This window comes from Aquarana catesbeiana, linkage group LG07 (assembly GCF_042186555.1).
Source record: "Aquarana catesbeiana isolate 2022-GZ linkage group LG07, ASM4218655v1, whole genome shotgun sequence".
Taxonomy (NCBI): domain Eukaryota; kingdom Metazoa; phylum Chordata; class Amphibia; order Anura; family Ranidae; genus Aquarana; species Aquarana catesbeiana.
The window spans coordinates 63,104,378-63,117,179 of record NC_133330.1 but is presented as its reverse complement, the minus strand read 5'-3'; the positions used below and the strand labels follow the sequence as shown (position 1 = coordinate 63,117,179).

Sequence of the window (12,802 nt, the reverse complement as noted above, 5' to 3'; positions counted from 1 at the left end):
GCCTCTTTCACACGGATGATCCGTATGTCCGTTTTTCATCCATCCGTTTTCGGATGAAAAACGGACATACAGTCATCCCTATGGAGCGTCGGATGTCAGCGGTGACATGTCCGCTGACATCCGACCCCGCTCCGATCCGAAAAGTGTAACGGAGGAAAAACCTACTTTTCCCTCCGTTTTCGGATCGGATCGGATGACGACGGACACTACGGACCGTCATCATCCGATCCCCCCATAGGGGAGAGCGGCGCTCTGACAGGTCCGTCGCTGCACAGCGTGCAGCGATGCACCTGTCATCTTCCTGCTCAGCGGGGATCGGCGGAGCGATCCCCGCTGAGCCAGCGTGTGTTCACGGGGCGGATCATGACTGATCTGCCCCGTGTGAAAGAGGCCTTAATTTTGTTTGGCTGCTCAGTATCTGTGATGTAAAGCTGGCCATACATGATACAATTTTCTTGTTCAATTTCCTTTAGATTTACCTTCAACTATGTAGTGCAAGAGCTTGCCTGATTGCATACAAATTGAAAGTGTTTGGGTTTGACCTCATATTGTGTGGTTTTGGTTAATCTAAAGGAAAATTGTGTAAGAAAATTGTATTATGTATGGCCAGCCTTAGTCTTCTTGGACTATAGTATAATAATATCTTGGAACGTGTAGGTTAGACTAGGGGTATGTTTATTGTTGTTATACTGTATATACTTTATGGATTTGAAATTTTCCTGCCCCTGATAAAGACTTATTTGAAATGCATTGGTGCCTAAAAAGTCTCACATACCCAAATGAACACTTGTTTTGTTATACTACTCTCAAGGATGTTGACAAAGACACAGAGTTATAAGCCACCCTTAATCTACTTGGGTATACTTAAAAGGGTTGTAAGCACTCACGGTTTTTCACCGCTGTCTCGGGTCCTCATTGGATAGATTGATAGCAGCAGGAACCATTAGCTCCCGCTGCTGTCAATTAAATCCAGTGACATGTGAGCTGGGGGGGTGAGCCCGGGGGGGGGGGCGGGGCCGAGTCCTGCTGTCTGTGTCAATGGAGCAGCAGGACTCTGGAGCACGCCCGCATGAGTGCCCCATGGAAAGCAGCAATCTGTGGGGACACTCGAGAAGAGGAGGAGCCAGGAGTGCTGCGGGGGGACCCCCGAAAAGGAGGATTGGGGCCACTCTGTGCAAAACCCTTGCACAGAGGAGGTAAGTATCACATGTTTGTTATTATAAAAAAACAAAAAAACAAAGCTTTACAATCACTTGAACTTCTAATGCCGCGTACACACGGAATTTCCCGCAGAAAGAGTCCCATGGGAGCTTTTCATCGTGTATGCCCCATCGGACTTTTTCCCGTCGAATATTCAGACGGACTTAGATAGAGAACGTGTTCTATATTTTTCCGACGGAACAAATTACTATCGGAAAAACCGCTCGTCTGTATGCTGTTCCGACGCACCAAAAACAACGCATGCTCTGAAGCAAGTACAAGACGGAAGCTATTGGCTACTGGCTATTGAACTTCCGTTTTCTAGTGCCATCGTACGTGTTGTACGTCACCGCGTTCTGGACGGTCGGAATTTGGTGTGACCGTGTGTATGGAAGACAGCTTGAGCGGAATTCTGTCAGAACTCCGTCGGAAAAACCTTCAGAGTTTATTCCGACGGGAAAACCGGTCGCGTGTACAGGGCATACCAGTAAATGTGGTTTTCATTTGGGGAAATTCCATTCTTTCCAAAATCCAATGCTAAAAGCAAACCAAAAATTTTAAAGCATTTCAAATTGCATTCATCTGATGGCAATTTTGAATGTACTGATGACATTTTTTATATAAATGTTTGAAGGAAAATCTACAAGCATATGGCCAGCTTTAAGCACAATCTCTGGGGTTGATTTACTAATAGCAAATAAACTGTGCACTTTGCAAAGTGCAGTTGCTCCAGGGCTTAGTAAATGAGTAGAAGTTCTGCTGATTTCCATCATCCAATCATGTCCAAGCATTTTCGGATAGGAACTTTTTCCGACTGAAAAATTGAGAACATGATCTCAATCTTTTGCTGGCGGGAATTCCGCAATGCAAAAGTACGATGGAGCATACACACTAGAGCTGCACAATTAATCATTTAAAAATCGTGATCTCGATTCACCTCCCCTGAGATCTCTCCTGCAGAAGTTGCTGATTCTTTCATATAAACAAGTGGAGAGACTACCATCTGCTCACTCAGCTGTCAAAAGAAAGCATCTAGGCATTCTGAAAAAGTCTTTAACTTGAAACATTGTAACTAAGCTTCCTTCTTAGATCAAAGGGATAGAACTTCTGTGTAAATAAATAATCTGGGCAGTCTGCCAAGTTTTCATCAATGTGTAAATGCAGGAAGTTTAACCACTTAAAGTCTAAATCTTTTTCTGACACTTCTTTCTTAAGTTAAAATCAATATTTTTTTCTAGAAAATTACATGGAACCCCCAAACATTATATATATTTTAGCAGAGACCCTAGGGAATAAAATGGCAATTGCTGCAATATTTTATGACACACTGTATTTTCCCAGCGGTCTTTCAAATGCAATTTTTTTTGGGAAAAAATACAGTTCAATGAATAAAAAAAAACCAAAACAATAAAGTAAATGGTGAATGGGGACGAACCGGATCCTTGCTATAAGCCGATCCGTGCTGCGGTGTGAACCCAGCCTAAAGAATAACAAATGCACATTTTTTTGCAGGTATAAAAATGTGAATTTACCGTTATTTTAATTTTTTTGGAGCCTGTAAAGCATTGCACCAGCGAGCACCAGATCGCTAGTGCCATGCAGGTCTCCAGCAGAGCCAGTGAATCTGCTTGCCTGTACAACCCGTACAGGTAAGCAGATCAATCTGACAGGAAGCATGCATGAACTACCATGGCGCTCCACAATGCCGTGGTAGTTCATTGAAAACTACAAGCCGACATCCGCAAAGGCTGCCGGACCTTGTAGTTTTCCATGCCCAGAGCCCTGTCAATTAGTGACGCGGCCAGGTGGGCGGAGCCCCATTCACCCACATTTTTTTTAATTGTGACAGTTAGCGGGGAGGGGGAAGAACACTGCTAGCTGTCACAGCGAGAATTTGAGAGGTGCGGGGGCTGATCTGAATATGGGTGTAACATGTAACATGTTACGAAAGATGAGCTTATCCTTTAACAATGGTTGGCTGCAAGAAGGTAGTGCACATCATAGAAATAATATATTAGACTTCTAGTGGTTTACTAATGCATTAGTTCACCACACTCAGTAATCTTTCTCTCTCAGTCAGATTAGCAACAGATTTGGCCTACATGTGTTGATGACTAAATCTGTGAAATATGAACAGTCCACTAGGTGCTCGGCTGCCCATATTGTGCTGGGGCCAAAAAGTAGCATGCAAAAACCAATGAGGCCCTAATACAATAGCATCTCATGTCTAGCTAGCAGTAGTTAGTCACATTCAACTGGACTTGTTCTGTAATATTGAAGACATTTCCTGACTTATCCAAGCAACTTTTTCAGTTCTAATGAGTGTCAGGAACATACCCCATTCATGCAAGTAGCCATAACCTATATAAGTGAATTACATGCATTCTACAGACATAGACGCAAAAATATTCAGATTACCTTCATCTGTTCCCGACAGGAAGCATTAAACAAAAAGAGTCTATTAACCACTAAACATCCACATTATGGGTAAGTATGGTGTATGGCAGGGATATGCAATTAGCGGACCTCCAGCTGTTGCAAAACTACAAGTCCCATCATGCCTCTGACTCTGGGTGTCATGCTTGTGGCTGTCAGAGTCTTGCTATGCCTCATGGGGCTTGTAGTTCTGCAACAGCTGGAGGTCCACTAATTGCATATCCCTGGTGTATGGGTATAATACCGATGTACAGAGAGACTGGCGACATACCCTGTTTAAATATCTGTTTCAGTAGTAATGGCTCCAGTGATGGATCCAGATCTTCCCCAACATTCTCCAGAAGAAGAGGAGTGCCAAACTGAATACAGTTCTCCAGAGTCCGCATGTAGTCTGAATCTGTTAATTTGATAACACTCAGCTGGTTCTCCTTTTCTGAATTCTTAATCCACTTGTTAGCTTGGCTCTGGGGGTCAATCATTAAAGGCCTAAATAATAAAAGAAATGTACTGACTACTTTATGGAGAAGGACTTTAATAACATTAAACTGACATCCTTGTGGAAGAATTTGGTTTGTATTCAGGCTTACCATCGCCGTGAGTTGCTCACAATGACCCCATTGTCTATAGAGAAGTTATCTGTTGGTAATCCAGCAATATTCCAGGCTCTGATTTGAATGGGGTCTCCAAGGGTCTTACTCAAGGAAAAGTCCTCAGAGCATGGGATCGTTTTACTCTGAGAAAGAAATTTTTTTTAGAAATCTGAAAGAACTTTAAAGTGGAGTTCCACCCAAAAAAAAATGTTATTAATGTGCATAAAACAAAATAAAAAAAAAAAAACATTTGGAGAATTTTTTTTTTTACTTACCCTTTTATGCCTGTTGCTATGTGGTCCCTCGAAATCTGCCTCCTTCATCACCTCGGCTCCTGACGTCACTTCCCTTGGCGCCTACGCTCGCTACTGCTCCTGGGAGATGTGTGTCATCATTTCCCAGGAGTCGGTGGGCTGCGCCAAGGGCTTCGTTGCCATCACAATGGGGCGGGCACTTCCGACGACGACGCCCGTTGTGATGGCAACCTGAGTAGTTGACGGCACTGCGAGAAGGACTGACTGCGCATGCGCGAGATCGGGGAGAGGACGGGCGGGGCATGCTGGTCACTCAGCAGCACCATATCCCGGAACTGAATGCTTGTGGGCTTCGCATGCCCACAAGCAAAATGAAAACGGCCAGCAATCACACAATGAATATTACATCTTTTAGGTAGTTCAATTGAAACACTTCTCTGCTTGATGACTCTGCATTTTAGCTGTCCACCTTGGTGCCCTCACTCTCTCCTGCAATTTTTATAATAGAAAGAAAAACACACTCCTTAACGATGGCTGTGGTAGGTGGTCAGAGCATATAACCCAGGTGAAGACATTTTTGCACCTAATTTCCAGGAGATTTATAAACATATTTTTGCCGCTAATTAATAATGTTCAGTCGCAGACCACACTCAAAGTAAAGGACAATCAAAAATGGAGAATACAAATTTAAAGCTTTTTTCCTACTCAGGGGCATTAGAGCCCCTGCAAATCTAGTCCTGAGATTTACACAGCTATGTCACACAACACAGCTTTCACAGGACTGGAGACCTGATTTTATTCTCCTGTAGTGAAGAAACACTAATGCCGTGTACAGACGATCGGACATTCCGACAACAAAACCGTGGATTTTTTTCCGACGGATGTTGGCTCAAACTTGTCTTGCATACACACGGTCACACAAATGTTGTCGGAAATTCCGAACATCAAGAACGCGGTGACGTACAACACGTACGACAAGCCGAGAAAAATGAAGTTCAATAGCCAGTGCGGCTTTTCTGCTTGATTCCGAGCATGCGTGGACTTTTGTGCGTGTATTGTGTACACACGATCGGAATTTTCGACAACAAGTCTTCTTGTCGGAAAATTTGAGAACCTGCTCTCAAACAGTTGTTGTCGGAAATTCCGACAGCAAATGTCCGATGGAGCATACACACGGTCTGAATTTCTGACAACAAGCTCACATCGAACATTTATTGTCGGAAATTCCGATCGTCTGTACGTGGCATTACAGGTCTTGTCTCGGCCTCCAGTCTGCATCAGCATCTCTGTCATGTGATGTTCTCCTGTCCTATCAGCATGCCCATTGTTAGCACATGAGCGCTGCAGCACAACTGACTGGCTCCTTGTGCTGCCTTTCTCTCCCAGTCTGAGCTCTGGTGTACAGGGATTGCCAGAAGTTAAGACCAGATCAGGCACTTACACCACTTGGATTTAGAAAATTCATTAATGATGTATTAATTAATAAAGAATTGCATTAATGTGTGTCTTTTATATCTGCCTGAAGTTTACAACTTTAGCCTAAAAAGATAATTGCCTAGTACTTGGTAAAACAGGTCTGTGCTGAAGACTTCTTACCTTGCACAGTTTGCTCCAGTCTTTAGTGCATTCTTGCCGGAATCCAGCAGTAAAAGCTCCCAGATAGGCGATGACACCAGCCGATATAAGGACATCCCCAGTCAGATTATCATAAACATTTTGCAGAGAGTCTGCAGCATTGGACCATCTGGAAATGATTAAGTTTAAGTGAAAAGGTGCAAAGTGTTCCTCATATGTTCCTCATGACAGAGTTGGTAAAGCTAGAAAACATTTCATGTTGAACACTACTGCGTTTAAAGTGTTACTAACCCCACTATATCTGGTCTCCCACAGTACACAGAACATAGAAATGCAATTGTTTTAGTAAATATAGACAGCTAAATCCCTATTGTCATCAGCAGTTAGTGCAGTCTTGTGACTTCTATCAGTGTCTGGTTAAAGCTTGTAGGAGAAGCTTTCCTTCTGCTCTGACTATCCTATAAGGCTGCAGGATCACCGAACAAAGGATGTTCCTCCAAACAGAGGATCGCCTCTGTTTGGACAGTACTGATTGGCCCTGTGCTGATCATACACACCCTCCCAAGAAAAGAAAATGACCATACACGCCAAACTGAGCATGTGCAGCTTGTCCCCAAGGCTCTGTTCTATCAGGAGATGGATTGGGGACTGTAGATGAAGGGGGGGGGGGGGGCAGGTTTAAACAGCCTTTTTACACAATGCAGAGGATTAAAGTGATACTAAAGTCTAATTTTTTTTTTTTTGTTTAAAAATAACAAACATGTTATACTTACCTGCTCTGTGCAGTGGTTTTGCACAGAGCAGCCCAGATCCTCCTCTTTTCGGGTGCACCGCTGGTGCTTCTGGCCCCTCCCTCCTGCCGAATGCCCCCACGGCAAGCAGCTTGCTATGGGGGCACCCGAGCCAAGGTGCTGCTCTGAGTGTCCATTCAGACACAGAACTGCGGCCCGGCCTCACCCCCTCTCTCTCCTCATTGGCTCACTCACTTTGATTGACAGCATCAGGAGCCAATGGTGCCCCGCTGCTGTCTCAGCCAAAGAGGAGAGGGACAGCCAAGCCTTTTGTGCAACATAGAACATAGTATGTATTAAGATAAAAAAAACCTTATGCCTTTACAATCACTTTAACCCCTTAGGTTTCACAGTGAGTATAACAAGCGTGCTTTACTGCATATACAGACTGATTTTACTGTTGTGGGTTTAGTAACACTTTAAGTTAACTAAATTGGTCTTATAGTACATGTACTGTATAGTGTTTTTTCCAGATGCTTTCTTTAATCATACCATATATCATGTTCTGGAGCAAAAAAAAAAAAATTTAGAAAATATTTGTTTAATTTCTTTTTTCAATTTTGCATACAAATATTTCCTAATTACGGTACTCTTTTGCAGCCAGCTGATGGTTGGTGCTAATATGGTATTCAAGGGATTCAGATGCCTACTTTTATGTTGTGCTGTACACCTCTGTATAGCAGCATCTTCAGTTATACAGACAGATAAATGATTCGGAGGACAGATAACTCCCCTCCCTTTAATCCACTCCTGTAGAGAGGGCCCTTTAAAAAATGCCAAGCTAGTGCTGGGCATTTTCATTAGATGCCCCAGTATTGTATAATCATAATTTACATACATATATACATATAAAAATATTATATAGAATAGCTTACTAAATTGACTCTGTCACTACAATAAATATGTAAAATAAAGTCTTCCCTGAAAAGAAGATAGTTAATATGCACTTCTGCCTGCACCATCTCTCCTGTTATGAAGAGAAAGGACCACCAAAAGAATCTGCAGAATCTAACACTTTTAGGAGGCTTGGATATCTGGCCTTTAGCTGCGCTTCTATGATTCATTTTTAACAATATGATCCAGCCCCATCTGATAGGCTTGGTGTATACTATTTGAGTTACCTGTCAACTGTAAGTGAATTTCTCTACACAGTAGCCTTTGTATAGATACACTATATTGTCAAAAGTATTGAGACACCTGCCTTTACACACATATGAACTTTGATGGCACCCCAGTTTTAGTCCGTAGGGTTCAATATTGAGTTGGCCCACCTTTTGCAGCTATAACAGCTACAACTCTTCTGAGAAGGCTGTCCACAAGGTTTAGGAGTGTGTCTATGGGAATGTTTGACCATTCTTCCAGAAGCGCATTTGTGAGGTCAAGCACTGAGGTTGGACGAGAAGGCCTGGCCCGCAGTTTCCGCTCTAATTCATTCCAAAGGTGTTCTATCGGGTTGACGTCAGGACTCTGTGCAGGACAGTCAAGTTCCTCTACCCCAAACTCGCTCATCCATGTCTTTATGGACCTTGCTTTGTGCACTGGTCCAAATCATTTGGTGAAGGGGGAATTATGGAGGAGTCAAGGGGAACTAACCCCTTAACCACTACCTGTCTGGCCTATAGCAGAATGACGGCTGGGCGGTGGTTCAGTTATCCTGACTGGGCGTCATATGACGTCCAGCAGGATAACAGCCGCCGCGCGCCCATGGGGGCACGCATCGCGGTGATCGGTGGTGCGGTGTGTCATTCTGACAGGGACTCTTTACCACGTGATCAGCCGTGTCCAATCACGGCTAATCACGATGTAAACAGGAAGAGCCGTTGATTGGGTTTTCCTCACTCGCGTCTGACAGACGCGAGTAGAGGAGAGCCAATCGTGGCTCTCCTGACAGGGGGGTCTGCGCTGATTGTTTATCAGCGCAGCACCCCCGCAGATGCCCACACTGGACCACCAGGGAAACTGCCAGGACCAACAGGGAAGGGGGCAACATGTGGATGGCCAGGTATGTACCCCATTGGCATCCACATATGAAAATATGCACAATAGATGTCAATCAATGCCCACAAATGGGCACTGACTGGCAACATTATGGTCCAGATCAAACAAGTGATGTCCAGCAATGCCACCCATCAGTGTCTTCAGTGCCACCCATCAGTGTCCATCAGTGCCACCTCTCAGTGCCCATCCATGCCCATCAGTGCCCACCTATCAGTGACCATCAGTGCCCATCTGTGCCACCTATCAGTGCCACCCATAAGTACCCATCAGTACCACCCATAAGTACTCATCAGTGCCGCCTATGAGTGCCTATCAGTGCTGCCTATGAGTGCCCATCAGTGCCACCTATGAGTGCCCATCAGTGTCGCATACCAGTGCCGCCTATCAGTACCGCCTATCAGTGCCCATCAGTGCCACCCCATTAGTGCCACCTCATTGGTGCCACATAATCGGTGCCCATCGGCGCTGCCTTATTAGTGCCCATCAGTGCAGCCATATCAGTGCCGTCATTGAAGAAGAAAACCTACATATTTACAAAAAAATTTAACAGAAAGAAAAACTTTTTTTTTCTCTAAATTTTCTGTCTTTTTTACTTGTTGCGCAAAAAGTAAAAATCGCAGAGGTGATCAAATACCACCAAAAGAAACCTCTATTTGTGGGAACAAAATGATAAAAAATTTGTTTGGGTACAATGTAGCATGATCGCGCAATAGTCATTCAAATTACAACAGCACTGAAAGCTGAAGATTGGCCTGGGCAGGAAGGTGCGTACGTGCCTGGTATTGAAGTGGTTAAAGGCATTCAGACGTTGTTTGCTTTTTGACTACCTATAGCTGTTGAGAAACAAGTGCTAATATGATGAAGGCCCCGTGGCATTTTAAAATAAACCTTGTCTTATGGAAATGAAGAAATATGGGGGGGGGCGACATTGCTGGTTTTCTTCTGAAAATGCCTTTTGCCCGACTGTTATACTGAACCTTTGGCCCCATGTGAAATAATGCAGAACATGAACATGACACATATGAAATATGAAGAACAGGAAAGCCACATTGAAGTAGCATTTGCAGAGGGCAGAGTCAGCAATTGTAGTCTCTATGTTTATCTTTGAAAAAAATGACAATGATTTCCAGTCTCACCTGTGTTTCTCTCCACCAAGACCTCCTATTAACTTCTCTGCCCGTTCTAGCTTCTTAGCACATAAATCCACTTTGATTTCCAGCTGGGCTTTCTCCTCTGTTTTCTCCCGAAAATCGGCTTCCAAGGTCGCTAAGCTATCCTCAACCGCTTTTAGCTCCGCCCTCTTCTGGTTCAGCACTGCCATAGTCTCCGCCAGAGACTGCTCAGCCTCCATCAAGTTAATTTTCTTGGGAGCTACCACCTGAGAAATCACACGGAATCAGTACATCCAATATGACACATTCTTAGGGCCGAAACAACTAATCGATTAATCAACAACTAATCGATTATGAAATTAATCGATTACTATTTTCATAATCGATTAATCGGCCAGTAACATAATGGGGTTAAAAAAACTAAAATTAGCCCTTTAGAGTACAAAAAGAGCAAATAATCGCTACTGCAAATATTACTTTCACTGTTGCACAGTAAAAAAATGAACCCCTTACAGTAGTGATTATTTGCTCTTTTTGTACTAAAGGGCTTATTTTTTTTTTTAATCCCATTATGTTACTAAACGTCACACCCATGTGTTTTTTGGTGCTTTTTGCAGAAACGCACTACAGTTCATTTAACGTTCACATCTATGCTTTTTTTAGCTGCTGCGTATTTGGAAAGGGTCAGGGACTTTTTTCAACACAAAAACAGTGCTTTTTTGATTGAATATACTTCAATGGAGAAGCAGCAGAAAAGCATGTAATGTGTTTTTGCAGCAATTTGTGTGTTTTTTTTTTTTAATTTGCCCAACAACAAATTTGCCAAAAAAAGGCATAAAAAAATGCAAAAACGCAAATCGCAGCAAAATCACATGCGCAAAAAATCAAAACGCACTGCAGAAACAGATCAAAAACAAACTGCATAGGTGAGTACCAAGCCTTATGCTGGCCACACAGATCAGTTTTCAGACGAGAATATTCATGCGAAAAATCTTTGTACATTCGCTGAATGAAAGAATGTTGTTGAAATTTTCACTTGCTTTTAACACTCTGTTTTAAAACGTATGTAATTTCTGAACTAAAACCACATACACTTTCTGAAAATTCCTTTGACCAAGAAGTTTGCTATTATTTCTAAATTTTCCCATCACTGTGGTTGAAAACAAACATCGATTTGACCCCACTAATGATTAGAAAATCGAACCAACGTGCTTTAAAATTAATTTTTTTTTTTTTAAGGAAGACATTGTTTTTGTATTGCCAGCATATAATATATTACAGTTCTGTTTGAAAATCTGCAAAAGTCTTTTTTTTCTTTTAAATAAAAAAACTTTGATCTCTGTGTCTGATATTTACTAGATTCAACCTCTAAAAGTATATACAGTATATCTCTTCTGTCTGATATCCTCAGAGTGGATTAAAGATTTTACTCCCTAATCATACAGTTAGTTATTTATATTTACCACTGTATATACTGATATTTAAGAATAAATTGCCTTTTTTTAAAACTTTACATATTAACTAAATTATACACCACACTTCTTTAAGGTTATTAACCGATTAATCGATTAATCAAAACAATAATCAGAAGCTGAAAGGTGGAAGGTGGTTGAAAATGCTCCACCCAGATATGTCTGTTTTGGGTGGTTTTAGCCTTTATATAAGCACATTTAATGTGGAACTATGGGCAAAATGAAACATTACTTATAGCATGTAATCTGAAACACAGTAGTGTTTCTTTTTCTGAGTCTCCCCTGTAAATAGGGTTGCCACCTCATCCCTTTAAACCAAAAGGCATACAGTGAGGGAAAAATTATTTGATCCCCTGCTGATTTTGTACGTTTGCCCACTTAATCAAAATGATGAGTCTATAATTTTAATGGTAGGTTTATTTTAACAATGAGAGACAGAATAACAACAAAAATATCCAGAAAAACGCATTAAAAAAAAAAGTTATAAATTGATTTGCATTTTAATGAGTGAAATAAGTATTTGATCCCCAGTCAGCAAGATTTCTGGCTCCCAGGTGTCTTCTAAACAGGTTACGAGCAATCAATCAGATTCCAATCTCTCCACCATGGCCAAGACCAAAGAGCTGTCCAAGGATGTCAGGGACAAGACTGTAGAACTATATAGGGCTGGAATAGGCTACAAGACCATCGCCAAGCAGCTCGGCGAGAGGGTGACAACAGTTGGTGTGATTATTTGCAAATGGAAGAAACACAAAATAACTGTCAATCTCCCTCGGTCTGGGGCTCCATGCAAGATCTCACTTCATGGAGTTTTAATGATCATGAGAATAGTGAGGAATCAGCACAGAACTACATGGGAGAATCTTGTCAATGATCTCAAGGCAGCTGGGACTTTAGTCACCAAAAAAACAATTGGTAACACAATACGCCATGAAGGACTGAAATCTTGCAGCGCCCGCAAGGTCCCCCTGCTCAAGAAAGCACATGTACAGGCCCGTATGACGTTTGCTAATGAACATCTGAATGATTCAGAGGAGAACTAGGTGAAAGTGTGGTGGTCAGATAAGACCAAAATCAAGCTCCTTGGCGTCAACTCAACTTGCCGTGTTTGGAGGAGGAAGAATGCTGCCTTTGACCCCAAGAACACCATCCCTACCGTCAAACATGGAAGTGGAAACATTATGCTTTGGGGGTGTTTTCTGCTAAGGGGGCAGGACAACTTAACCGCATCAAAGGGACGATGGATGGGGCCATGTACCGTCAAATCTTGGGTGAGGGACATTGAAAATGGGTCGTGGATGGGTATTCCAGCAAGACAATGACCCAAAACAAATGGCCAAGGCACCAAAGGAGTGGCTCAAGAAGAAGCACATT

General features: G+C 42.5%; 1 protein-coding gene across 1 annotated transcript in view; it reads right to left on the bottom strand.

Annotated features, from left to right (window-relative positions):
- The window catches only part of DNAH12 (dynein axonemal heavy chain 12), a 253,222-nt gene that overhangs the window by 46,730 nt on the left and 193,690 nt on the right, over positions 1–12,802 (bottom strand). The window contains exons 53-56 of the mRNA XM_073592248.1: positions 9,981–10,222; positions 6,077–6,224; positions 4,224–4,369; positions 3,908–4,122 (exon numbers count right to left, since the gene is read on the bottom strand). Coding sequence (XP_073448349.1) covers positions 3,908–4,122; positions 4,224–4,369; positions 6,077–6,224; positions 9,981–10,222 — 751 coding nt within the window. The remainder of the gene's footprint in view (positions 1–3,907; positions 4,123–4,223; positions 4,370–6,076; positions 6,225–9,980; positions 10,223–12,802) is intronic.